We start from the raw sequence: 26,611 nt of genomic DNA, 5'->3' as shown, positions 1-26,611 counted from the left end.
ATTAGCCGCCCAGTAATAGTTGCTAAACGTTATCAGCGCCAACCCGCCCACTCCCCGACCCACTTAAAAAAGGACCGTGGAATAAAGATGGGGAGACACTGAAATACAAATAAGAATCTCGGGAGGACCGTCATCTTCACCCTCCCAGCCAGAGACAAGGGAAGTGCATCCCATCTCCGAAAATCGTCCTTCATTTGGCCCACCATCCGGGCCACATTCAATTTATGCAGCCGGTCCCATTCCCGCGCCACTTGGATGCCTAGGTACCTAAACTTCCCTCTACTAACCTAAACGGCAGCTCTCCCAGTCGCCTCTCCTGTCCCCTCGCCTGGACCACAAATATCTCACTCTTTCCCATATTAAGCTTATACCCTGAAAACCGGCCAAATTCCCCTAGAGTCCTCATGATTTCTTCCATCCCCTCTATTGGGTCCGAAACATACAGAAGCAGGTCATCCGCATAGAGTGAAACCCTGAGCTCCACCCCACCCCCCCCCGGACCAGTCCTCCCTGGCATCCCTGTCTAGTCCCCCGGTGCAGTCTAAAATAGTCCGATGTTGTCCTATTCATCCGTACACTTGCCACAGGAGCCTGATACAGTAACCTGACCCAGTCAATAAAGTCCCGCCCGAATCCGAACCGTCCCAGTATCTCCCACAGATAGTCCCATTCTACCTGATCAAAAGCCTTTTCTGCATCCATTGCAATCACGACCTCCACCTCCCTACCTTCCGGGGGCATCATGATCACATTTAACAGCCTTCTTACATTGGCCACTAACTGCCTGCCCTTAACAAACCCTGTCTGGTCGTCGCCAATAACGTCCGGAATACAATCGCGATCCTGGAGGACAAGATTTTGGCCAGCAACTTGACATCTACATTCAACATGGAGATCGGTCTGTAGGACCCACACAGCTCCGGGTTCTTGTCCCGCTTAAGAATCAGCAAAATCGTTGCCTGTGACATCGTCAGGTGCAACACCCCTCTTTTCCTTGCCACATTGAACACCCTCAACAACACCGGCCCCAATATCCCTGAGAACATTTTATAAAACTCCATTGGGTACCCGTCCGGACCCAGGGCCTTACCCGCCTGCATGGCCTTCAAGTCTTCCCCTATCTCTTCCAGCCCGATTGGGGCCCCAGCCCTTCTACCCGCTCCCCGTCCATCTTTGGGAAATTCAGCCCCTCCAAGAAGTGCCTCATCCCGATCCGGCCCCGTAGGAGATTCCGACCTGTACAGCCTGCTGTAGAAGTCCCTAAATGCCTCCTTCATCCCTACTGAATCACCAACCAGGTTCCCGTCTCCGTCCTTTACTTTCCCTATCTCCCTAGCTGCCTCCCTCTTCCTAAGCTGCTGTGAAAGCATTCTGCTGGCCTTCTCTCCCATGTTCATAGATCGCCCCCCTCACCTATCTCAGCTGCTCCACTGCCCTCCCTGTGGTCAGCAAGCTAAACTCCACCTGTAACCTCCGCCGTTCCCTTAAAAGCCCTGCCTCTGGGGTCTCTGCATACCTCCTATCAATCTGTAGTATCTCCTTTACAGGTCGATCCGGCTCTGCCCTGTCCACCTTCTCCCTATGGGCCCGGATCGAGATCAGCCCCCCCCCCCGACCACCGCCTTCAGTGCTTCCCACACCACCGCTGCTGATGTTTCCCCCGTGTCATTGACCTGCAGGTCGCTCTGAATACATTTCCTCAGCCGCTCGCACACCCCTTCATCCGCCTAAAGTCCCACATCCAACCTCCAGTGTGGGCGCTGGTTACTGTCTTTATTAACCTGCAGATCAACCCAGTGCAGAGCATGGTCTGAGATTGTAATAGCCGAGTACCCTGTGTCCTCAACCACAGCCAGCAAGGCCTTGCTCAAAATAAAGAAATCAATCCGGGAATACACTTTATGCATGTGTCAGGAGAAGGAGAACTCCTTCACCCTCGGCTGCCCAAATCTCGATGGATCCGCCTCCTCCCCCCCCCCCCCCCCCCCCCCCCCCCCCATCAGCTCCATGAACCTTCTTGGTTCCTTTGCCATTGCTGGTACCCTGCCTGTTCTCGAGCTTGACCGGTCCAAGCCAGGGTCCATAACTGTGTTGAAACCCCCTCCCATGAACAACCTGTGCGAGTCCAGGTACGGTATCTTCCCCAGCATCCTCTTTATAAACTCCATATCATCCCAATTTGTCCCATGCGCATTTACTAATACCACCTGCACCCCCTCTAGCTTCCCACTGACCATAATGTACTGACCTCCGACGTCTGAGACTATTCTACCCGCCTCAAACACTCGCTTATTGATCAGGATCGCGACCTCTGTAGTCTTTGAATCTAGTCCCGAGTGAAAGACCTGACTGACCCAGCCTTTCCTCAGTCTAACCTGGTCCGTTACTCTAAGGTGCGTCTCCTGCTACATTACCACGTCCGCCTTCAATCCCCTAAGATGCGTGAACACATGTGCCCTTTTGACCGGCCCATTTAACCCTCGAACATTCCAGATGATCAGCCTAGTTAGGGGGCTCATTGCCCCCCCCCACCTCCGCCGATCAGCCACCCCCTTTTTAGGCCTGCCACCAGCCCATGTTCCGCACCTCCACCGGTCCATCCCCAGGCAACCCCTGCCCCCAACATCCTCTCTGTCCCTCAGCCCAAGTCCCTCCCTCATCAGCAGGCTCATTGCCCAGCCCCCTAGTAACAACACCCTGTAACCCAACCCCTTTACTAAACCAAACATATGCAAACCCCCCCCCCACTGCGTTTCCGAGAGCTAGCTCGCCCAGCTAGCTTGGTGGCCCCCATCCCCGGCGCCAGATAATCTCCCACCTATTGTTTCCCCCCCCCCCCCCCACCCCCAGCTCATACAAACAAACTCCAACATCAAACAATCCCCACACAATTGCCCAACAGAAAAACACCAAGATCAAAACAAGCTCACTTCCATCCCCCCAACAGTGCAAATGAAAACCGTAACTCACTCAGCTTTACCGCTGGTTCCAAATTAATGCAAACGGCATCACAAACATCCTCCATGAAACGCAAAACGAGAAACATTTTACACAAACAGAGAAACAAAAAGAAAAAACAAAACCATGAACGTTGCAGCCAAGTTCAAAAGTTCTCAATCCATCACCAGCCCTTTCTTTTTTGCAAAGTCCAACGCGTCCTCAGGCAACTCAAAGTAAAAGTGCTGATCCTCATGTGTGACCCAGAGACGGGCTGGGTATAACAGTCCAAACTTCACCTATTTCTTAAAAAGGATCGACCTGATCCGTGGGCAGCACGGTAGCATAGTGGTTAGCATAATTGCTTCACAGCTCCAGGGTCCCAGGTTCGATTCCGGCTTGGGTCATTGTCTGTGCGGAGTCTGCACATCCTCCCCGTGTGTGCGTGGGTTTCCTCCGGGTGCTCCGGTTTCCTCCCACAGTCCAAAGATGTGCAGGTTAGGTGGATTGGCCATGATAAATTGCCCTTAGTGTCCAAAATTGCCCTTAGTGTTGGGTGGGGTTACTGGGTTATGGGGATAGGGTGGAGGTGTTGACCTTGGGTAGGGTGCTCTTTCCAAGAGCCGGTGCAGACTTGATGGGCCAAATGGCCTCCTTCTGCACTGTAAATTCTATTTAAAAAAAAAAAAAATTCTATGATCTGGTTGAAGCCTGCTCTCCTCCTGGCCTCCTCTACACTCAGGTCCTGGTAAACCCGCAGGATGCTATTCTCCCATTTACAGCTCCGTGTCTGCTTGGCACGGCTTGGCACTGTAGAATGCGCTCCTTATCCGAGAACCTGTGGAATCTCACCACCATTGCCCTCGGGGCGGGGGGTGGGGTCTCCCATTCGCAGCTTCCTCGCGAGTGCTCTGTGAGCCCTATCCACCTCCAAGGGCCGGGAGAATGCCCCATCCCCCAGCAGCTTCACGAACATGTCTGCGATATGTGCCCCAGCGTCCGTTCCTTCGGACCCCTCCGGGAGCCCGACGTTCTTGGGTTCTGCCAGCGGGACCTATTTTCTAGGTCCTCCATCTTCTCCAGGAGCTTCTTCTGCTGGTCACTCAGCATCCCCACCTCCAGCTCCACCACAGTCTGATGTTCCTCCTGCTCAGCCAGTGCCTTCTCCACCTTCTGGATCGCCCGATCCTGGGCATCCAATCTATGCTCCAACCGCTCAATCGACTCTTTTATTGGGTCCAAGCCGTCCCGTTTCTGCGTAGCAAAGCCTTCCTGAATGACTTGCATCAGCTGCTCCATAGACTGCTGGGTCGACAAGCCAGAAGTCCGAACCTCCGCCATGCTGTCTTCTGTTGCAGCTACAGCCCAAGCCTTCTCTATCTTTTTGTTTCTCCCCTTACGAACACTTCTAGTCCTTCTCTCCATGCAACGAAGTGGGAATTCAGTAAACAATTGCCACTACCATCCGTTTAACAATTCAAGTCCGGTAGAAAAATGGGGAGAAGGTCCAAAAGTCCGACCAGAGCGGGAGCCACCAAATGTGCGACTTACTCCTCCATAGCCGCCACCGGAAGTCCCGGTGACAAAACTTTTAAGGACGCAGAATTTGTAACTTGTCTGATTCTCAGGGTGACATGGCTAGCAAGTTGCAATCAATTGTTTTTAAAAACTATTTTAAAAGTGGGGTTCGTGAGAATTGCATTTAATTTTGCTCTTTTGTTGTGGTAATGAGCTAAACATTACAAATTCATTGGATTGCTAACCTGTGGTTGATTACCAGAAAAGCGATCAAGGCCAAGTGTCTGATTCCTGTATAGAGTGGAACTGGAGGTGTGTTGCCTTTGTATTTCAGAGTTCAGGGCTAGATAATTCCATTTAGTTATAAGTCCTTTTGATTTTTATCCAGCTAGCACAGTACACGTCGGAATAATTATTTTTCCTTGTGAGCTGACCTGAATGGCAAAATGTCATTATTTGTTCAGTTTGAAATGGTCACTGAGCCATGTAATGTTCTAACTTCATAATATTCCAAGCAAATATTCTTTTCACTTAATTTTGTTGAAATGTACATGGTGAATTGTTCTTTGGAATGCGACAGATTGCAATGAGAAAGAAAAATTCCAAGAGGAGGAATCTGCTTAACTAAAAAGATTAAGGACAGTATTAAACTTTAAGAAAAAAAAAATATCTTTGCCCAAAGGCAATGGCAGATCAGAAGTTTGGGAATAATATAAAGAATATCAAAGAATGACAAAATGATTGATAAGGAGGGGAAAACCACGAGGGAAAGCTAGCCTGTATTATAAAGATGGACAGTAAGAGCTTCTATAGATAATTAAATAAATAAAGTTAACAACGTGAGCATTGGTCCCATAGAAAGTGTGTCGGGGGAATTGATAATGGGAAGTAGGGGGATTGTGGATGCATTAAACAGGTATTTTGCATCTGTTTTCACTATAGAAGACACATGTAACACCCCAGAAATAGCTGTAAATCAGGAAATGGGTGGGAGGAACTCTGGAAAATTACAATCACCGGGAAAGTTGTATTGATCTGCAGGCTGACATGCCCTGGTCTGGATGGACTTCACCCTAGGTCTTTGAAAGAAGTGGCTGAAGACTTCCGGTTGCGGCGATGCGGAGCTAAGCCGCACTTTTCGGCAGCTCCCGTGACAACGGAGTTTCGGGCTCTCTAGAGGAACCCCAACGGAACTTTTTTCGATTTAATCCCGTGTGGGAAGGTGCAGTGAGGTCCCCCTTCACAATATATTGCAGAGATCAGCGGTGGAACGACGAGGAAAGAGGCCCTGGAGCAGAGACCAAAACGAGGGGGAAAAGGCAGGAGGGCGGAGAGCGAGCAGCGTGGGGGCCAGACCAGCAGGAGTTCCTCAAGCGATGTGCGGAGGGGCTGGCGCCGATGCTGTTGGCGATCGAGGGGCTGAAGGAGACCCAGAAGACCCAGGCGGTGGAGCTTCGTGAGGTGAATGATAAAGTGAATACCAACGAGGACAAGATCCTGGGCCTGGCGGTAAAAATGGAGGCGCACGAGGCGGGGCACAGGAGGTGGGCCGAGAGAATTGAGGTACTGGAGAACAGGTCGAGGAGGAAGAACCTCCGGATTCTGGGTCTTCCCGAAGGAGTGGAGGGAGCTGATCCCGGGGCGGATGTGAGTACGATGCTCCATTCGCTGATGGATGCGGAGGCCTCTCCGACCCCCCTGGAGCTGGAAGGGGCTCACCGAGTCCTGGCGAGGAGACACAAGGCTGATGAGCCGCCAAGGGCGATAGTGGCAAGGTTCCATCACTTCGCGGACAAAGAAAGTGTGCTGAGATGGGCCAAGAAGGTGCGGAGCAGTAGATGGAAGAACGCGGTGATCCGAGTGTACCAGGATTGGAGCGCAGAGGTGGCAAAGAGGAGAGCTGGCTTCAACCGGGCCAAGGCGGTGCTGCACAAAAAAAGTGTCAGGTTCGGCATGCTGCAGCCTGCGCGACTGTGAGTTACTTATCAGGACCGACACCATTATTTTGTAACGCCAGAAGAGGCTTGGACCTTTATTCAGATGGAAAAACTAGACTCGAACTGAGGGGATGTGGTTGTAAATATGGGTAAAGAATATTTCATGGGTGGGATGATGGATGGGGATGTGCGTAGAGTTCTGGTTAAAATCCCTAAAATTTCCTTTTTTCTTTTCTGTAGACAAGATGATGATGATGGGGAATATGGGTGTCGGTGCTGGAGGGAGGTGAGACTCTGGGATGAGGGAACTGGGATAATGGCAGCAACAGGAGCTGTGCCATAGGGGGCGCGGCTGGTTCAGGAAAGCGCGGGCTTTTTCCCGCGCCAGAAAGATGTGGGGGGGGATGGAGGAAGGTAAGGAGGAGGAGAGACTCCCACATGGGGCAGACCAACGGGAAGGCGGGGGAAGCCGGGGTCAGCAGAAGTCAGCTGACTCACGGAAGTAATATGGGGGGAGCAAAAGAACTAGATGTGGATCTAGCGGGGGGGAGGGGAGTTTCTAGGGTTGCTGCTGCACTGTCCGAGGGGGAACTGAAAATGGCAGACGTGGTCGGGGCGGGGGTTCCCCGCCTGGGGGAACTGGAGGGTGCGGGAGGCGCGAGCATGGGACTGGCCTAAGATAGGAGATGGCTAGTCGGCGGGTGGGGGGGGGGGTGGGGTGGGGTGTGGTGGGGGTGGGGTGGGGGGGGGTAGGGTGGGGTGGGGGGGTGGGGGTGGGGTGGGGGGGAATAGGTAGGTAGGTAACCCCCCAATCTGGCTGATCACATGGAATGTGAGAGGCCTAAATGGGCTGGTTAAGAGGGCCCGAGTGTTCGCGCACCTAAAGGGACTGAAGGCAGACGTCATGCTTCAGGAGACACATTTGAAGGTGGCAGGTCAGGTTAAGGAAGGGATGGGTGTTCCATTTGGGGCTGGATGCAAAGAATAGAGGGGTGGCAATACTGGTGGGAAAGGGGGTGTTGTTTGAGGCCAAGAACATAGTAGTGGACAAGGGAGGCCGATACGTGATGGTGAGTGGTAAGTTGCAGGGGACCGAGGTGGTACTGGTGAATGTATATGCCCCAAACTGGGAGGATGCTGGATTCATGAAACGGGTGTTGGGGCGTATTCCGGACCTGGAGGTAGGGGGTTTGATAATGGGTGGGGATCCTACGGGGGTTTGGAGACTTTTCGGGCTATAAGCTCAATGTGGGAAAGAGTGAGCTCCGGGGGACCAGGGAAGAGGGATAGACGACCTACTGTTGAGGGCGGAAAGGAGCTTTCGATACTTGGGGATTCAGGTAGCTAGGAGCTGGGGGGGCACTGCACAAACTTAATTTGTCGCGGTTGGTGGAACAGATGGAGGAGGATTTTAAAAGGTGGGACATGTTGCCACTCTCGCTGGCGGGTAGGGTACAATCGGTTAAAATGGTGGTCCTCCCGAGATTTCTTTTTGTATTCCAATGCCTCCCAATTGTGATCACTAAGGCCTTTTTTAAGAGGGTAAGCAGGAGCATTACGGGATTTGTGTGGGCGAGCAAGACCCTGCGGGTAAGGAGGGGGTTCTTGGAGCATAGCAGAGATAGAGGAGGGTTGGAGTTGCCGAATTTGGGTGGTTATTATTGGGCAGCCAACGTGGCAATGATCCGTAAGTGGGTGATGGAGGGAGAGGGGGTGGCGTGGAAGAGGTTGGAGATGGCGTCCTGCAAGGGAACGAGCCTGGGGGTGCTGGTGACGGCACCGCTGCCGCTCTTGCCGACAAGGTATACCACGAGCCCGGTGGTGGCGGCAACGCTAAAGATCTGGGGGCAGTGGAAACGGCACAGGGGTGCGACGGGAGCCTTGGTGTGGTCCCCGATCAGAGACAACCATCGGTTTGTCCCAGGAAGGATGGACAGGGGATTTCAGAGCTGGCATCGGGTAGGGATTAGAAGAATGGAGGACCTGTTCATTGACGGGACGTTTGCGAGCTTAGGGGCGCTGGAGAAGAAGTTTGGGCTACCCCCAGGAAACGCTTTCAGGTACATGCAAGTGAGGGCGTTTGTGAGGTGGCAGGTGAGGGAATTTCCGCTACTCCCTGCACAGGGGATTCAAGATAGGGTGATTTTGGGCGTATGGATCGGGGAGGGCAAGGTGTGTCGGCGATATACCAGGAGATGAAAGAAGAGGGGGAGGCTTTGGTAGAGGAGCTGAAGGGTAAATGGGAGGAGGTGTTGGGGGAGGAGATTGAGGAGGGGCTATGGGCTGACTCCCCAAGTAGGGTCAATTCCTCTTCCTCGTGTGCCAGGCTTAGCCTGATACAATTTAAGGTGGTTCATAGAGCGCATATGACGGGGGCGAGGCTGAGCAGGTTCTTTGGGGTGGAGGACAGATGTGGGAGGTGCTCAGGAAGTCCGGCGAACCATGTCCATATGTTTTGGTCATGTCTGGCACTGGAGGGGTTCTGGAGGGGAGTGGCGGGAACAGTATCTAAGGTAGTGAAAGTCCGGGTCAAGCAAAGGTGGGGGCTAGCACTATTTGGAGTAGTGGACGAGCCGGGAGTGCAGGAGGCGAAAGAGGCCGGCATTCTGGCCTTTGCGTCCCTGGTAGCCCGGCGAAGGATCTTGCTAATGTGGAAGGAGGTGAAGCCCCCCAGCGTGGAGGCCTGGATAAATGATATGGCAGGGTTTATCAAGGTGGAAAGGATAAAGTTTGCCTTGAGGATCTGCGCAGGGGTTCTACAGGCGGTGGCAACCGTTCCTAGACCATCTCGCGGAGCGTTAGATGAAGGTCGGACAGCAGCAGCAGCAACCCAGGGGGGAAAGGGGGTGTTTCTCTGGGGGGCATTTGAGCAAGAAAACACATGAATGATCCGGAAACTGACATGTACGGGAAGAATCCAATGTACAAAGTTTTGTATCTTATTGACTTGCCATGTTCATGTCTTGCCACGCAAGTTCTTTTTCTTTTCTTTGTTACTGGGGGAGGGGTGTGGGGGTGGGGGGGTGGGGGGTTGTTTGTAAGATGGAAAATATTGTTAAAAAATTCTTAATAAAAACATTTTTTAAAAAAAAGAAAGAAGTGGCTGATGAGATAGTTGATGCATTGGTTTTAATTTTCAAAATTTCCTAGATTTGGGGAAGGGATTGGATTGATACATAGCAAATGTAACTCCTTTATTCAAACAGGAAGGGAGACAGAAAGCAGGAAACTACAGGCCAGTTAGTTTATCATCTGTCGTAGGGAAAATGTTAGAAACCATTATTAAAGGTGTTATAGCAAGGTACTCGGAAAAATTCAAGGCAAAGGGGGTTTGTGAAAGGGAAATCTTATTTAACCAATTTATTGGAATTCTTTGAAGAGGTCACATGTGCTGTGGATAAGGTGCAACTGGTAGATGTACTGTACTTAATTTCTAGAAGACATTTGATAAGGTGCCTCATTGAAGGTTATTATGTAAAATAAAAGCTCATGGTGTGTGCAGCAACATAATTAGCATGGATAGAAGATTGGCTAGCTGACGGGAAACATTTGGCATAAATGGAATTTTTTGTGGTTGGTAAGATATGAAGAGTGGTGTATGTGCTGGGGTTCAATCTTTTACAATTTATAGAAATGAATTGGATGAAGGGACTGATTGTAGAGTTGCTAAAGTTGCTGATAACAAAGGTAGGAAAGTACATTGTGAAGAGGATGTAAGGAGGCTACAAAGGGACATAGATAGGGAAATGAGTGGGCAATACTCTGGCAAATGGAATATAATGTGGGGGGGGGGGAATTGTCCATTTTGGCAGGAAGAATAAAAAAGAAGCTTATTATTTTAATGACGAGATATTTATTGTAAAAATGTAGTTTTATTCCAAATTTTCAACTTTTTTACATTTTACAACAACGATAAACCCACCAACACCCCCCCCCCCCCCCCCCTTACAGGTACTCACTGTGCTGTTAGGGAGGGAGTTCCAGGATTTTGACCCAGTGACAGTGAAGGAATGGCGATATAGCCAAGTCACGGTGGCGAGTAACCCAATAACCCCATCTAACCTTTTTGGACACTGAGGGCAATTTAGTATTACCAATCTACCAAACCGGAGCTCCCGGAGGAAGCCCACGCAGACACGGGGCGAACGTGCAGACTCCGCACAGGCAGTGACCCAGAGGAGAATCGAACCTGGGGCCCTGACGCTGTGAAGCCACAGTGCTAACCACTTGTGCTCCCGTGCTGCCCGTAAGTGTATTGACAGGGTGGTTGCAGAGAGGATGTTTCCTCTTGTTGGAAAATCTAGACCTAGGGATAACGGCTTAAAAATAAGGGGCTGCATATTTAAGATGAGAATTTTATTTCCTCCGAAGATTGCAAGTCAGTGGAAGCAGTGTTTGAATATTTTTAATGTAGAGATTGATTTTTGATTAACAAGGGGATGAAAGATTACCTGGGTTAAGCAGGAATGTGGGGTTGAGGTTACAATCAGATCAGCCATGATCTTATTGAATGGTGGAGTAGGCTCGAGGGACCGAGTGGCATAATCCTCATTCATATGTCTGTATATAAAAGTTTCTATCATACTCCTGTTTCGAAGCATAAAAGTCATTAAGAAAAAGGACAGTAAATATTTTTTCCCCTGACCAGCTAGAAATGTACTTTTCTCACTCGAGTATCCAACGCAATAGAAGTCTGATATAAGAATGTATTTAGACTAGCTCCCCAATCTGAGCAATGTTGTTGAAGGGACAGGCCATGTTCGCAGCTAACCTGATTTTGAACACGTGATCCACACACAAAGTGGCTAAAATTCACATGGTATTGTTAAAATGGACAGAAGCACTTGCCAGAACTGTTCGAAATATGATCTATTTTGTGATACGATTCTGCAGTAAATAACCCTGGGCAGAATCATCTACTGTTAAATTAATGATCTTTATTCAATTTTGATATCTCTTATTGATGATCCTGCTTGTCCTAGTTTTGTACTCGTGACTTGTTTATCCTGCAACCTTGAATTCCAGAACCATATTATGATAAACAAGTCTGCACAATGGGATTTAGCCTCGATAAACTGGCAGCCTTGAATTCCAAATACAGCATGACACCTTCAGCATGGTGACAGACATCTAGATTACTGTGTGAACTGGCTTTGACAAACCAGCAGTTTTGCAATTCCAACCACACACCATAAAGAACTCGCTCACAAATTATTCTAGGTTTATAAATAGTGTTAGCAACATGCGAGAAATAAATTTATCTCACAATTGTCCATTTCTAATGTACTTCAGACAAAATTCTATACACCGCATTCTGTCAGTAATGGTGGAGCAGAATTTCTGTTATTGCTGTGGTGTTGGCATCACATTTTATTTCAGCCATCAGATAGCTTAGGTATGGGTTATTTTTGAAATTTCAGTCGTCGTACCTTCTAAGTTGCCTTCCGACAATTTTACAAATTTAATAATTCGCAAAGTTTCATGTTGCGATGAAGTATTTCGAAAAAAAATTAGAAATGTTTCCTTAAAGAACTATTGGAATGTATTCATTGAATGAGAAAGAAAATATTGTGTCACCTGCGAATTGTAGTTTATACAAATTGTCATTCACATCAGTTTGTTATTAAAATTAAAATGTCTATCTTTCTGATTTTTCTTAAATGCCTAGTGAAGTAAATGGAAGACTACAGGCTACAGTTCACATTTTTTTTTTCTTTATTCATTTGTGGGATGTGGGCATTGCTGGCTGTAGTAGCATTTATTGCCCATCTCTAAGGGCATTTACGAGTCAACCACATTGCTATGGGTCTGGAATCACGTGTCGGCCAGACCAGATAAGGATGACAGATTTCTTTCCCTAAAGGACATTAGTAAACCAGATGGGTTTTTATGATAATTGACAATGGTTTCATGGTCATCATTGGACTTTTAATCCCAGATTTTTTTATTGGATTCTAATTCTATCATCTGTCCTGGTGGATTTCGAACTCGTCCCCAGAGCATTACCTTGGATCTCTAGATTGCTAGCCCAGCGACAATACCACTGTGCCACTGCCTCCCCTGAATTATTACTAACCGTAACTCACTTTTTCACGTGAGCTTTTTGTAAACTTTTCATGGGATGTAAACTTCATTTCATGACCCTTCACAGTTTAACTTCTATTTATAGTATGCAGGCAAGCCCAGACCTTGTAATCTGCTCTGACATCCCCACCCCCCCCACTACTTGCCTTCAAACAACCGCGCAACCTCAAACAAACCATTGTTTGCAGCAAACTACCCAGTCTTCAGAACAGTGACCACGACACCACACAACCCTGCCATGGCAATCTCTGCACGACGTGCCAGATCATCGACATGGATACCACCATTACACGTGAGAACACCATCCACCAGGTACGCGGTACATTCTTGTGCGACTCGGCCAACGTTGTCTACCTCATACGCTGCAGGAAAGGATGTCCCGAAGCGTGGTACATTGGCGAGACCATGCAGACGCTGCGACAACGAATGAACGGACATCGCGCAACAATCACCAGGCAGGAATGTTCTCTTCCTGTCGGGGAGCACTTCAGCAGTCAAGGGCATTCAGCCTCTGATCTCCGGGTAAGCGTTCTCCAAGGCGGTCTTCAGGACGCGCGACAACGCAGAATCGCCGAGCAGAAATTTATATCCAAGTTCCGCACACATGAGTGCGGCCTCAACCGGGACCTGGGATTCATGTCACATTACATTCATCCCCCACCATCTGGCCTGCGAAATCCTACCAACTGTCCTGGCTTGAGACAATTCACACCTCTTCAACCTGGGGTTACCTCTATCTCTGGATATGTAAACACTTAATTAACTGCAAATGCTTGCATTTTAAGCATTGTCTTGCATCTTTGAATTTGTCTATATATATGTTTCTGGGACATACCTCTTCATTCACCTGAGGAAGGAGCAGTGCTCCGAAAGCTAGTGTTTGAAACAAACCTGTTGGACTTTAACCTGGTATTGTAAGACTTCTTACTATGCCCTGACATAGGTATCATTTTACTTGCTATTTCCATTGATTGAATACTGAAAGTGATTGGAATTCAGAATCTCCTGCTTAGATGGTTCTTTAGGTCAAATAGTGAAGAAGGGCACACAGACAATTCTGGTCGCCACACTACCAGAAGGATGTGGAGGCTTTAGAGAGGGTGCAGAAGAGATTTACCAGAATGTTGCCTGGTATGGAGGGCATTAGCTATGAGGAGCGGTTGAATAAACTCGGTTTGTTCTCACTGGAACGAAGGAGGTTGAGGGGAGACCTGATAGAGGTATACAAAATTATGAGGGGCATAGACAGAGTGGATAGTCAGAGGCTTTTCCCCAGGGTAGAGGGGTCAATTACTAGGGGGCATAGGTTTAAGGTGAGAGGGGCAAGGTTTAGAGTAGATGTACGAGGCAAGTTTTTTACGCAGAGGGTAGTGGGTGCCTGGAACTCGCTGCCGGAGGAGGTGGTGGAAGCAGGGACGATAGTGACATTTAAGGGGCATCTTGACAAATACATGAATAGGATGGGAATAGAGGGATACGGACCCAGGAAGTGTAGAAGATTGTAGTTTAGTCGGGCAGCATGGTCGGCACGGGCTTGGAGGGCCGAAGGGCCTGTTCCTGTGCTGTACATTTCTTTGTTCTTTGTTCTTTGACACACAGCCAATCACAGGAACCACCACAAAAAGGTAACATTTCAGAATTTAACCTTTTTATCCATGTGTAGCATCCAGGTTTCTCTTTTATCCTGAGGAGACAGCTGCCTAGCTACCCATACAAAGCATTTTCTACGTTAACCCGTAATTTAGATAAAGCGTGCATCAACGGCATGATACAGTAAATTTGCATATTATCTAAAGAGTTGTGAGCTTTAGTTCCTTGGTAGCATGGATGCTTTGGAGTTGCGGTGGGTCCAAACCCTATAGCCGAGTTTTTTTCTCTCTTATAAATTTAGAGTGCCCAATTAATTTTCCCAATTAAGGGGCAAATTAGCGTGGCCAATCCACCTACCCTGCACATCTTTGGGTTGTAGGAGCGAAACCCACGCAAACCCGTTGAGAATGTGGAAACTCCACACGGACACTGACCTAGAGCCGGGATCGAACCTGGGACCTCGGCGCCGTGAGGCAACAGGGCTAACCCACTGTGCCACCGTGCTGCCCTCCTATAGCCTAGTTGTCGTTTCAGTGAGGTATTCCGCAAATAATTCATTTCTGAGACATGCTGCCTCTCAGGCCTGAGGATTTCCAGCATATTTTAAAGACGAAGAATAAAATTTGTATACTGTGTTTTTTTCCGATGTGCACTGGCAGTGTGTGAGGTTTTCGGTTTCCAGTGTATGCACCAAGTTATCCTCAGTGTCTATATATGATGAGCTCAATTCTTCCTTCACAAACATCCTCTATATAATAAGCAAGTAACCGTATCTACACCCTTCACCTCTCTTCTCTTGCCATTGCCTCCCTCTACACTCCTGATTGCTCAGGAATTGTGGATCCCACAGCATACTGACAACTGACTTTCAGCCTATGATTGTAGTTCCCTGTAGTAGAATATAATCCTAGAGTACAGAAGAAGGCTATTTGGCCCATCATGTCTACACCAAGCCTCTGAAAGAGCACCCTACCTAGGCCCACTCCCTGTAACACCATAACCCCACCTAACCTTTGGACACTAAGGGACAATTTAGAATGGCCAATCCACCTAACCTGTACACCGTTGGACTGTGGTAGGAAACCAGAGCACTTGGAGGAAACCCACGCAAACATGGAAATATAGAAAATAGGAGCAGGAGGAGGCCATTCAGCCCTTCAAGCCTGCTCCGCCATTCATTATGATCATGGCTGATCATCCAACTCAACAGCCTAATCCTGATTTCCCCCCATATCCTTTGATCCCCTTCGTCCTAAGTGCTATATTTAACTGCTTCTTGAAAACGTATAATGTTTTGGCCTCAACTACTTCCTGCTGTAATGAATTCCACAGGCCGACCACGCTCTGGGTGAAGAAAGTTCTCCTCATCTCTGTCCTCAATAGTCTACCCCGCATCCTCAGACTGGGACCCCAAGTTCTGGACTCCCCGCCATCGGGAACATCCTTCCTGCATCTAGCCCTGTTAGAATTTTATAGGTTTCTATGAGATAGATCCCACCCACCCCCATCCTTCTGCGCTCGAGCGAATACAGTACTAACCGATTCAATCTCTCCTAATACGTCAGTCCCGCCATCCCAGGAATCAGTCTGGCAAACTTTTGCTGCACTCTCTCTAGAGCAAGAACATCCTTCCTCCGGTAAGGAGACCAAAACTGCAAACAATATTCCAGGTATGGCCTCACCTAGGCACTTCATAATTGCAACAAGACATCCCTGTTCCCATATTCGAATCCTCTCGCTATGAAGGCCAACATATCATTTGCCTTCTTACCGCCTGCTGTGCCTGCATGCTTACCTTCAGTGACTGGCATACGAGGACACCCAGTCTCATTATCCATTCCCCTCCTAATTTATGGCCATTCAGATAATAGTCTGCCGTCTCGTTTCGCTACCAAAGTGGATAACCTCGCATTTCTCCAAAGTATACTCCATCTGCCATAAATCTTCCCACTCACTCAACGTGTCCAAATCACACTGAAGGATCTCTGCATCCTCCTCACAGCTCACCCTCCCACCCAACTTGGTGTCATCTGCAAATTTGGAGATATTATAATCTTTATTGTCACGAGTAGGCTTGCATTAACACTGCATCCTCAGACTGTGACTTCAAGTTCTGGACTCCTCGCCATGGGGAACTTCCTTCCTGAATCTACCCTGCCTAGCCCTGTTAGAATTTTATAGGTTTCTATGAGATCCCCCCGCCCCTCCCCCCGTTCCTCCCCCCGTTCCTCCCCCCAATCTTCTGAGCTCGAGCAAATACAGTCCTAATCGATTCAATCCATGAAAAGCCCCGAGTCGGCACATTCCGGCGCCTGCTCGGGTACATGGAGGGAGAATTCAGAATGTTCAAATTACCTAACAGCACGTCTTTTGGAACTTGTGGGAGGAAGCTGGAAGAAACCCATGCAGACACGGGGAGAACCTGCAGACTCCGCACAGACAGTGACCCCAAGCCAGGAATCGAACCTGGGACCCTGGCGGTGTGAAGCAACAGTGCTAACCACTGTGCTACCGTGCTGCACATTTAGTTCCCTCATCTAAATCATTAATACATAGTGTGAATAGCTGGGGCCTGAGCACCGATCCCTGCGATGCACCACTAGTCACTGCCTGCCAATTTGAAAAAGACCTATTAATTCCTTCCTACTCTTTATTTCCCATCTGCCAAGTTTTTTATTCATCTCAATACCCCCTAATCCCATGTACTTTACTTTTACACACTAATCTCTTGTGCTGGACTTTGTCATAAGTCTTCTGAAAGTCCAAATATACCACATCCAGTGGATTCCCCTCGTCAACTCTACACGTTGCACCTTGGAGAATTCCAGTAGATTAGTCGAGCATAATTTTCTCTTCATAAATCCATGCTGACTCTGTCTGATTCTGCCACTATTTTCTAAGTGCTCTGCTGTAATATCTTCGATAATTAATTCTGCAATTTACCCCAGTACTGACGTCGGGCGTACCGGTGTATAATCCCTTGTTACATTATCCACTCTCCAATCTGCAGGAACTGTTCCAGAGTCTATAGAATCTTGGAAGATGACCACCAATGCATCCACTATTTCTAGAGCCATTTCCTTAAGTACACTGAGGTGGGCGACATGGTGGCACAGTGGTTAGCACTGCTGCCTCCCGGCGCTGAGGACCCGGGTTCAATCCTGGCCTCAGGTCCGATCCTAGCCCCAGGTCACTGCCCGTGTGGAGTTTTCACATTCTTCCTGTGTTTGCGTGGGTCTCCCCCCCCACAATCCAAAGATGTGCAGGGTAGGTGGATTGGTTGCACTAAATTGCCCCTTAATTGGGGAAAAAAATTATTGGGTACTTTAAATTGAAAAAAAACGTACTCTGGAATGTAGATTATCAGGCCCTGAGGATTTATCAGCCTTCAATCCCATCAATTTCCCCAACACTATTTATCTACTAATATTGATCTCCTTCAGTTCCTACCTCTCACTAAGCCCTGCATTCCCCAACATTTCTGGTATCTGATTTGTGTCCTCATTTGTGAAGACAGAACCAAAGCAGGTGTTTAATTGCTCAGCCATTTCTTTGCCCCCTATTATACATTCCCCTGTTTCTGACATGTGACTTCACCAATCCTTTTCTCTTCATGTACCTATAGAAACTTTAGTCAGTTTTTATGTTCCCTACAAGCTTATTCTCGAACTCTGTTTTCCCCTTCTTATTCAATTCCTTTGTGCTTCTTTGTTGTATTCTAAACTGCTCCCAACCCTCGGACCTCTTGATTTTCTTGGCCAATTTGTATGCTTCTTCCTTGGATTGAATACTGTCTCTAATTTCCCTTGTCAGCTATGGATTGGCCATCTTTCCCATTTTACTTTTGTGCCAGACAGGAATAAACAATTGTTGCAGTTCCCCCATGCGCTCCTTGGATGTTTGTCATTGCCTATCCATGTCGTCCCTTTAAGTAACATTCCCGACTGATCAAAGCCAACTCACGCCTTATATCATCGTACTTTCCTTTAAGATTCAGGACCCTAGTCTCAGAATCAACTACTTCACTCTCCACCTTGATGCATATTATGAAATGAAATGAAAATCGCTTATTGCCACAAGTAGGCTTCAAATGAAGTTACTGTGAAAAGCCCCTAGTCGCCACATTCCGGCGCCTGTTCGGGGAGGCTGGTACAGGAACGTTGTTCATCCCCAAGGAGTCCCGCGCAACTAGATTGCCAATGATTCCGTTCTCATTACACAGTACCCAGTCTAGGATGGCTTGATCTCTAATTGGTTCCTAAACGTATTGGTCCAGAAAACCATCTTGTATACACTCCAGGAATTCCTCCTCTATGATATTGTGGCTAATTTGACTTGCCCTGTCTATATACAGATTAAAATCACCCATAATTACTGATGTTCCTTTATCGCATGTGTCTCTAATTTCCTGTTTAATACCATTCCCAACCTCACCTCTGCAGTTTGTAATATCCACTAATGTTTTTTGCCCCTTGGTGTTTCTCAGCTCTACCCATACAGATTCCACATTGTCAGAGCTAATATCCTTTCTCACTATTGCATTAATTTCCTTTTTAACCAGCACAGCCACTCCTCTGCCTTTTCCTTTTTGTCTGTCCTTCCTAAATACTGAATACCCCTGGACATTCAGTTCCCATCCCTGGTTACCCTGCAGCCATGTATCCGTAATCCCGATTATATCATACCCGTTTACGCCTACACAGGGAGAATGTGCAAACTCAACACAGACAGTCACCCAAGATTGGAATTGATCCCAGGTCCCTGGTTCTGTGAGACAACAGTGCTAACCACTGTGTCACCAAGTCACCCCATATGCTGCTTTTTCATTTTCCCTTTTACATTTGCTGCACTTCCCAACCAGAATACCTCCCAACCCCACTGATTTTTATTCTCTTTTAATTGGCTGGCTGTCTCTTTGTCTCCGTTGATCTGAATTGCCCTTCTCCCCTTTTAAAATGCCCATTATCCTCTGCTCCCATTCAATCTTCTTTTGACCAGCTGAGCTTGCACTAAATTGCTTTCTGTACTCTCTCCATTCTTTCCATGAACATGTTGCCTCCCAATTTATGCCCATTTCCCACAATTCCCTTGCTTGAATCTCAAATTAGATTTCCATGTCTGCCATAGCATCAAAACAATCTTTTTAAAATAAATTCAGAGTATCCAATTATTGTTTTTTATACAATTAAGGGGCAATTTAGCATGGCCAACCCACCTAACCAGCACATCTTTGGGTTGTGGGGTGAAACCCACGCAGACACGGGGAGAATATGCAAACGCCACCTGACTCGGGCGGGATTTGAATCCGGGTCCACAGCGCCATAGTGCTAACCACTGTACCACCATGCTGCCCTGCATCAAAACAATCCTAAATAAAGTCAGAAATTACATCCTGTGACAGTGTATGTTATCCTCCTACAGTGTTTGACCCAGTTCAACGACAATGTATGACTCCCGTATTTCTACTCCTTTGTCTGGCTCAGCAGGATTGCCCTGATTGTGACCTATTTCTTGGCTGCCCAACCATAATACTTCAGTGGTAGCTTCTCTTCCTGCCCCTGCACTATTATCTCTGGAGTTACAAATATCTTTTGGCCCTGTTTGTTTCCTTATCTACATGCTACCTCTTGGGGCTCCCACCTGTAGAATTGGGGGTCGGATTGCATATGAATGCTGGTAAAACCTAGTTACACATCTGCATCACCTCTCTTGCCCTTTGTGTTTCTTGTCTGATTGCTTGTCCAATATTTGGTCACAGCGATCCACAATGTTTTCCTAGTTAACGATGGTAAAAGCTGAAGTCATAATCTTGGACCACTGTTGTGAAACACATACCTTTGCCACATATTGTATCCACCTTGCGACCATGGTGAATGACTGTTCTTAACATTGCCATTTTGTTCAACCCAATCTGAGTTTTTTCTGATCCTATATCTTCTCATGTCACAAAGACTGACTTAATTTTCATCTTCATAGCACAGCACATCTTTGCCTGACCTTCAATCCATCTATTGCCATTCTCACCTGTGGATTCACTATTCCAATACTTTCCTGATTGGTTTTTCATCCCTCACCCTCTGTAAACTTTAGCTTATTAAGAACTCTTCACATCTCCTGTCCTGAACAGGTTGTATTTGCATTTCCCATACTTGTGACCCATGTTGGCCACTGATCCACCACTACTTTGAATTTTAAGTTGGCATCCTTAATGTCATGGCCTCATCGCATCTTATCTCTTGTTTCAGAAAGGTTGAGAGGTAACTGCTGAAATTGCTGTCCCCAACCCAACTGCCCATAATCAGTGTGTCTATTTTTTTAGTGTGTCTAGTTTTTAATCTGAGTGCAGACAATTTGCATAACAAGCAGCTAGTTTTCATGGGTTTAAATAAAGAAAAATTGTTTATTTAAGCATTCACCGCCCCCTCCCCCAAGTATAATGCTGCAGCATCAACTCTAATGAGCACACATACAAACAGACTCGAGGACAATACAGTTGAAGAGAATAGTGAACTTTAGCAAGTTATAAACAATAGGAATAGTTCATAATTCATATGATTGTCTTGTCCTGGAAAGCATGTGTTGCAGGCCTTATGACAAGACATCCTGACTCCTGAAGTGAAATTTTGACTAATGATATTTTCAAGATTCTCTCAAAAGCGATGGACCGGGAGGTCATTTTGCTGTGTTGGTGGGCCTGCAAAGGAACATGCTTGGGGATCATATGATGTTCCAGCCTTTGGTTCTTCAGGCATGGATTTTATTACCCTTTCTGCCTTGTCTCTCTGCACATAGCATTTAAATATTAAAAGGAGACGAATGTGGCTGCCTTACCATGTGAGTCCTCACCTTTACTTTTTCAAATATGGTGGTGGTTTTTGGTTGATTAGCCATGTCCTGGTTTGTTGTTTAAGGCATTTATCCTGAGGGGGTTAAGTCACTTTGCTTTAAAAAAAAATATCCATACACTCTGTAACCAATTTCAGTGTTACGACTTACTCAAACTTTCCTCTTCCCTGTTTCTGGCCTGTTAATAATTTGCCGGTTCCTACCATTGGAGGCTGTGCCTTTCAGTTGTTTAGGCTCCACAATCAGAGTGGCACAGTGGTTAGCACTGTTGTCTCAGCGCCAGGGTCCTGGGATCGATTCCGGCCTTGGTTACTGTCCGTGTGGAGTTGCACATTCTCCCCGTGTCTGGGTGGGGTTCCTTTGGGTGCTCCAGTTTCCCCCCACAGCCCAAAGATGTGCAGGCTAGATGGATTGGCCATGGTCAATTCGCGAGGTTACGTGGATAGGGGGGGGGGGGGGGGGGGGGGGGCGGGGTTAGACCTAGGATGAGTGCTCTTTCAGGAGTGCTCTTTCGGAAGGTTGGTGTAGACTGGATAGGACGAATGGCCTCTTTCTGCACTGTAGGGATTCTATGAATTCTGTGCATCTGTACCTCCCTATCCTGCTTTAATATCCTTTTTAAACCCCAACTCTGACTTAGAATTCGATTATCTCTGATATTAGTACCTCCTTTAGCTTGTCATCTATTTTTAGCTGATTATGCCTCTGACCTGTCTGTGCAGTTGGAGCATTTTCTTCTAAAGCTGCCATATAGATGCAAACCATTGTTGTCATCCCAGAGACTCCACCACCTACTTCCAGTCATTGAGAAACTGCCGCAAGCTCCATTTCTCTGTTTCATTCTTTCTAACCAGTTCTTACAATTTGCTTTCTTCCTCTTATTCCGCAACCTTTTGATCTGTTTCAAATTTCCTGGTCATACCTTGCTAAAGACCTGAATATCCATGTATACTTTATGTACTCTCCCGATCTACATATTCAGTAATATCTCAAGAAAACTAGAACAAAACCATTTTCCCCTCTGCTTCCCATACATGCATTAGGTGTAGAATCCCATTGGACAATACTCCCAACAGAAATTTTGATGCCCATTACTTTAAATTTAAACCCGCCTGGCACCACAAATGATTGAGAGATTGAGACCATTTTCTTGCAACATCTCCAGTGGCTCCCCTTCTATTCAGCCCTACTCAGCTGGTTGCAACACAAGTTTTACAATTAATTTTCCTTGTAAATACTTTTTCCAATCGAAATGTATTATTTGTTAACAAGAAGCCAATCAAACCATGATTTCTTGAGTCAAAGGAAGTGCAAGTTTATTAGTTACTAAACCCAAGAAAAAATAAAGATGCAAATACACACACACCAGAAGTAAGAAAGTTGGAGTCCAATCAAAAGTTTAATGAATATACAATTGAGACCTTTGCTTGGCTTTGAGGCGTAGATTGTTGAACGTTGTGGCTGTTGGAAGTTAGTTATTTTCCTGTATAATTCTGGAGTTGAGACGTGGTTTAGATGTACACATTGTCGAAAACATTCTTTTAGCTTCAGAGAGAGATGTTTATTGCACTCTTCCAGCAGTGTTTTTAGATGACTGTGATATTTTTCCTTTTCGTCCGGAATTTTCTTGGGAAGAGCATTTTTTAAAAAACTCCTGCCATTTTTAAAAACTTAGCATGTCTTACAGACTAAATAGTCAATTATTTTGATCTTTTCATCTCAACTTTTGACACATTTGACACAAACATAGAAAGTAGGAACAGGAGTATGCCACCTGTCTCTTCGTGCCTGCTCCGCCATTCAATATGATCATGGTTGATCCTCTATTAATGCCATACTCCAACACCCTCCCCATGCCTCTTGATGCCTGAATAGTCTAGGAATCGATGTGTTAATATATTCAGCGACTTGACCTCCACAGTAGGTGGTAGAGAATTCCGAAGATTCACCACCCTCTGAGTGAGGAGGTTTATCCTCATCTCAGTCCTTAATGGCCCTACCTCTGAGACTGTGACCCCTTGTTCTAGACCCCCCCCCCCAAAAGCCAGAACAAACCGCATCCCTGCATCCAGTCAGTCTGTCCAATCCTGTCAGAATTTTATATGTTTAGTAGAATCATAGAATCCCTACGGTGCGCAAAAAGACCATTTGGCCCATAAAGTCTGCACCGACCCTTGGAAAGAGCACCCTACCTAGGCCCACCCAGTCCTGTCCCCCGTAATCTAACCTCCACATCTCTGGACACTAAGGGGCAATTTAGCATGGCCAATCCACCCAACCTGCACTTCTTAGGACTTTGAGAGGAAACCGAAGCACCCGGAGGAAGCCCAGGCACGGGGAGAACTTGTAAACTCTACACAGACAGTCGCCCAAGGCAGAAATTCAATCTGGGTCCCTGATGCCGTGATGTAGCAATGCTAACCACTGTGCTACTGTGCCACCCCAAATGAGAGCCCCTTTCAATGAGATGCCTTCATTCTTCCAAATTTCAAGATAGGAATCTGCTTGAGATGGGGTATCTCTTCCTCCACAGGGTGTTTTGAATGTTCCATTGTCATGATAGAACTACAGCTGATCAAAATCTAGCACTTTGCATTTTTAATACCATTCTTTCAAGAGAGTTCCAAGAATACCCGCCTCACTGGCGGGCTCTCCCCGCCCACACAAACCCTGGAATTATCCCATTAACCTTCTTGAAAAAGGACTGGGAACAAGAGCATAAGGGACACCACTAGCTTCTGATTGCCAACCAGAGAAACACCCATTAATCCCCACGCTTTGCTTTCTCTCAATTAACCAATCCTCTATCCATGCTACTACTTTACCCTTAATGCCATGCATCTTTATCTTATGCAGCAACCTTTTGTGTGATACCTTGTCAAAAGCTTTCTGGAAATCCAGATATATCACATCCATTGGTCCCCGTTGTCTACTGCACTGGTAATGTCCTCAAAAAATTCCACTAAATTGTTAGGCACGACCTGCCCTTTATGAACCCATGCTGCGTCTGTCCAATGCAACAATTTCCAAGATACCTCACTATTTCTTCCTTGATGATAGATTCCAGCATCTTCCCTACTACCGAAGTTAAGCTACCTGGCCTATAATTACCCGCTTTCTGCCTACCTCCTTTTTTAAACAGTGGCGTCATGTTTGCTAATTTCATTCGAGCCTGCTCCGCCATTCATTATGATCATGGTTGATCATCCAACTCACTAGCCTAACCCTGCCTTCCCACATATCCCATATATCAATCAAGATCTTGAAAATTCCTCCCGAATAGCATTGTGGATGTAATTATACCATAGGGTCTGCAGTGATTCAAGAAGATAGCTCACCACCACCTTCTCGAGGGCAGTTAGTGATGGGCAATAAATGTGGCCCAGCCAGTGATGTCCACATCCATGAAAGAGTAAAATAAAACAAGGGGACTCAAAATACCAGCTTTATCTGATATCTATATTTCAAATATGAACTGCAGGTTCTGCACTTATGTTAACTGTGTATCAGGTATAAGGTGGTTCAAATATTTACACTTGTATCATTAAAGGAACTAGTGAATGAACAGGCGTTAATTGAAAATATTTCTGAAGTTAATATAATTCTGATGATTGCACCCAAAATTGGAAATTTAATCCCTGCTAGTTCCCTCTTGAAGAAAGTTATTATTTTTTTTGCTGGATCAAATGACTATTTTGAGCGGGTTGGTACAAGCTGATGGAAAAAAAGTCTTTATTTGTCATGTTGGAGTTGAATAATAGGGTTGTTAATTAACAATAGAATATCAGTTGTGTTTAGGAATAGAATTGTTGAACTTTTTACTTTATAAATTGCTTATGTTTAATTTTAAGGATGTAGCTAAAATATAATTCTCAACCGCCTTATCTAAAATGTCTTAAGAGGAATCAAAAAGTTCTCATTGCGATAAAACTAATTTTACTAATTTCGTAAACTTGTTGGAAAGAGTTACATTTAGGAATGATGGCAGATTTTATAAAGAAAGAAATTTGCTTTCTATGAAGGTTTTATATGCTCATTCTGGTGAAACTGAAGGGATTCAAAGTGACCTTGATGTTTGTCAGTGTAACGTTGTCCTCATGTGCTCCATAATATTTGAAAGAGTAGTGAAGGTGCTTCTTTTGATTGGGTGTTTTTTTAAAGAATCATTATGAGAAGTCTGTTTTGTACAGTAAAAATTCCTTTAATGTCACTTTGAAAGCTTTTAGGATTTGTGTATCTAGAGACTCCTATCTGATCACACCATTACTTGCATGCAATATTGATGATAACTGACAAGCTGTAAGTTAATTAGCACAGAACTTACTAATTAGATGTACAATTTTTTAATTTGAAAGTGACGATTCCTATTTGTGCAGACTGTACAAGTTGCCGTAATACATCTAGTACTTGACGGGAATGAATGCATCAGTTAGTGGAAGACTGCCTTTTCAATAATCTAGCTACTGTAGTCAAAAACCCAGATGTAACATTTGTGATAGCAAGAATAAAAATCATAATCATGTATAAAACTTTCAGAGATAGGTTTTCGTTTTGTGAAATACTGTTATGAAATTGGGGATAACCCAATAAAAAAACAAAAGCAGTGAAATTGGGTCTGTTAATTAGCAAGGAAGACAGGTTCTTGAATTAGTATGTGGTGCTAATTAACAGGAAATCTGATGTTGTGTTGTAATTACCACCAATATTTTTGACATAAGGAAAGATTGAAGGTGAATTATATAGATGATAATTGAGTTTAAAAAGTTTTTGGTTAATTACTTTTGTGTGTTTTTCTTTTCAGCATTATGGATAGACTTTTGCGACTGGGAGGTGGTATGCCTGGCCTTGGACAGGTTAGTGTGTGTGCCCTTTTCCTATTAACTTTGTAACCATGAGGGGTCCTGGACAGTAACCTATCAATTTCTACTGAAATTGATTTGAATTTCTCTAATGTTGTCACTTGAGCCTGCATGTAAATCAATATAGAAGATTGCAAAACTAAACCTACTCCTATCCCCATGTTTGCAAAACTAAATCTGCCCCTAACCGTATGTAAAAACTAAATATTTTTGAGTCGTGTCTCCAAATCAAGTGTATATCTTTTGGATCAAACTCTTCATTTATTCACCAGCGCTACCTTCAAGCTGCTTTGAAGTCCATATTTATTCTGTACATGTGAATGATATTGTGTCCCAGCAACCTGATTATTCACTACATTAATGAGCAAATGCTCAAATCCAGAATATGTTAAATACCTACAGCTGATTTGCCTGTGAATAAATAGAACATTGCACTATTCATGGTGTGCTACTTTTGTTCTTTTACTTGAATGGAAGACTTTGATAAAGTTGTGGATCTTTCAACTTCATAATCTTTGTCATATATATGCTCAGTAATAATGATGACCATTATTTACTGACTAGACATTAAAAAACATTTTTTTTTTCATAATCCATTGTGATTTGTCTCGTTTCGATATAGAATCATAAAAAAAAACAACCAAAACTTGTCTCACCAGGTATCTGTGAGGGAAGCCAAGCTATTCAGTTCAAATACAAGTAGGATTTTGTTTGTGGATGTATTTGCTTGGCAGCTTTTATTTTTAGCTTGCAGTGCATATTTCAATTCTGTTGTCCCGGTCAAACTTTGAAAAGCATATCTCGATTTGATCATGAATAGAGTTTCTGTTTGAAATCAGA

At 45.8% G+C, this 26,611-nt stretch overlaps 1 protein-coding gene across 3 annotated transcripts in view; it reads left to right on the top strand.

The window, feature by feature from the left end:
- Window positions 1-26,611, top strand: part of psmd14 (proteasome 26S subunit, non-ATPase 14) — a 194,576-nt gene that overhangs the window by 8,161 nt on the left and 159,804 nt on the right. For all 3 annotated transcript variants that reach the window (XM_072474372.1, XM_072474380.1, XM_072474391.1), the window contains exon 2: window positions 25,714-25,765. In XM_072474372.1, the coding sequence (XP_072330473.1) occupies window positions 25,718-25,765 (48 nt within the window). In that variant the 5' untranslated portion in view covers window positions 25,714-25,717. The remainder of the gene's footprint in view (window positions 1-25,713; window positions 25,766-26,611) is intronic.

The sequence above is a fragment of the Scyliorhinus torazame genome, chromosome 2 (assembly GCF_047496885.1).
Source record: "Scyliorhinus torazame isolate Kashiwa2021f chromosome 2, sScyTor2.1, whole genome shotgun sequence".
Taxonomy (NCBI): domain Eukaryota; kingdom Metazoa; phylum Chordata; class Chondrichthyes; order Carcharhiniformes; family Scyliorhinidae; genus Scyliorhinus; species Scyliorhinus torazame.
Note: the sequence above shows the minus strand (reverse complement) of the source record. Positions and strands in the feature narration are given on the sequence as shown.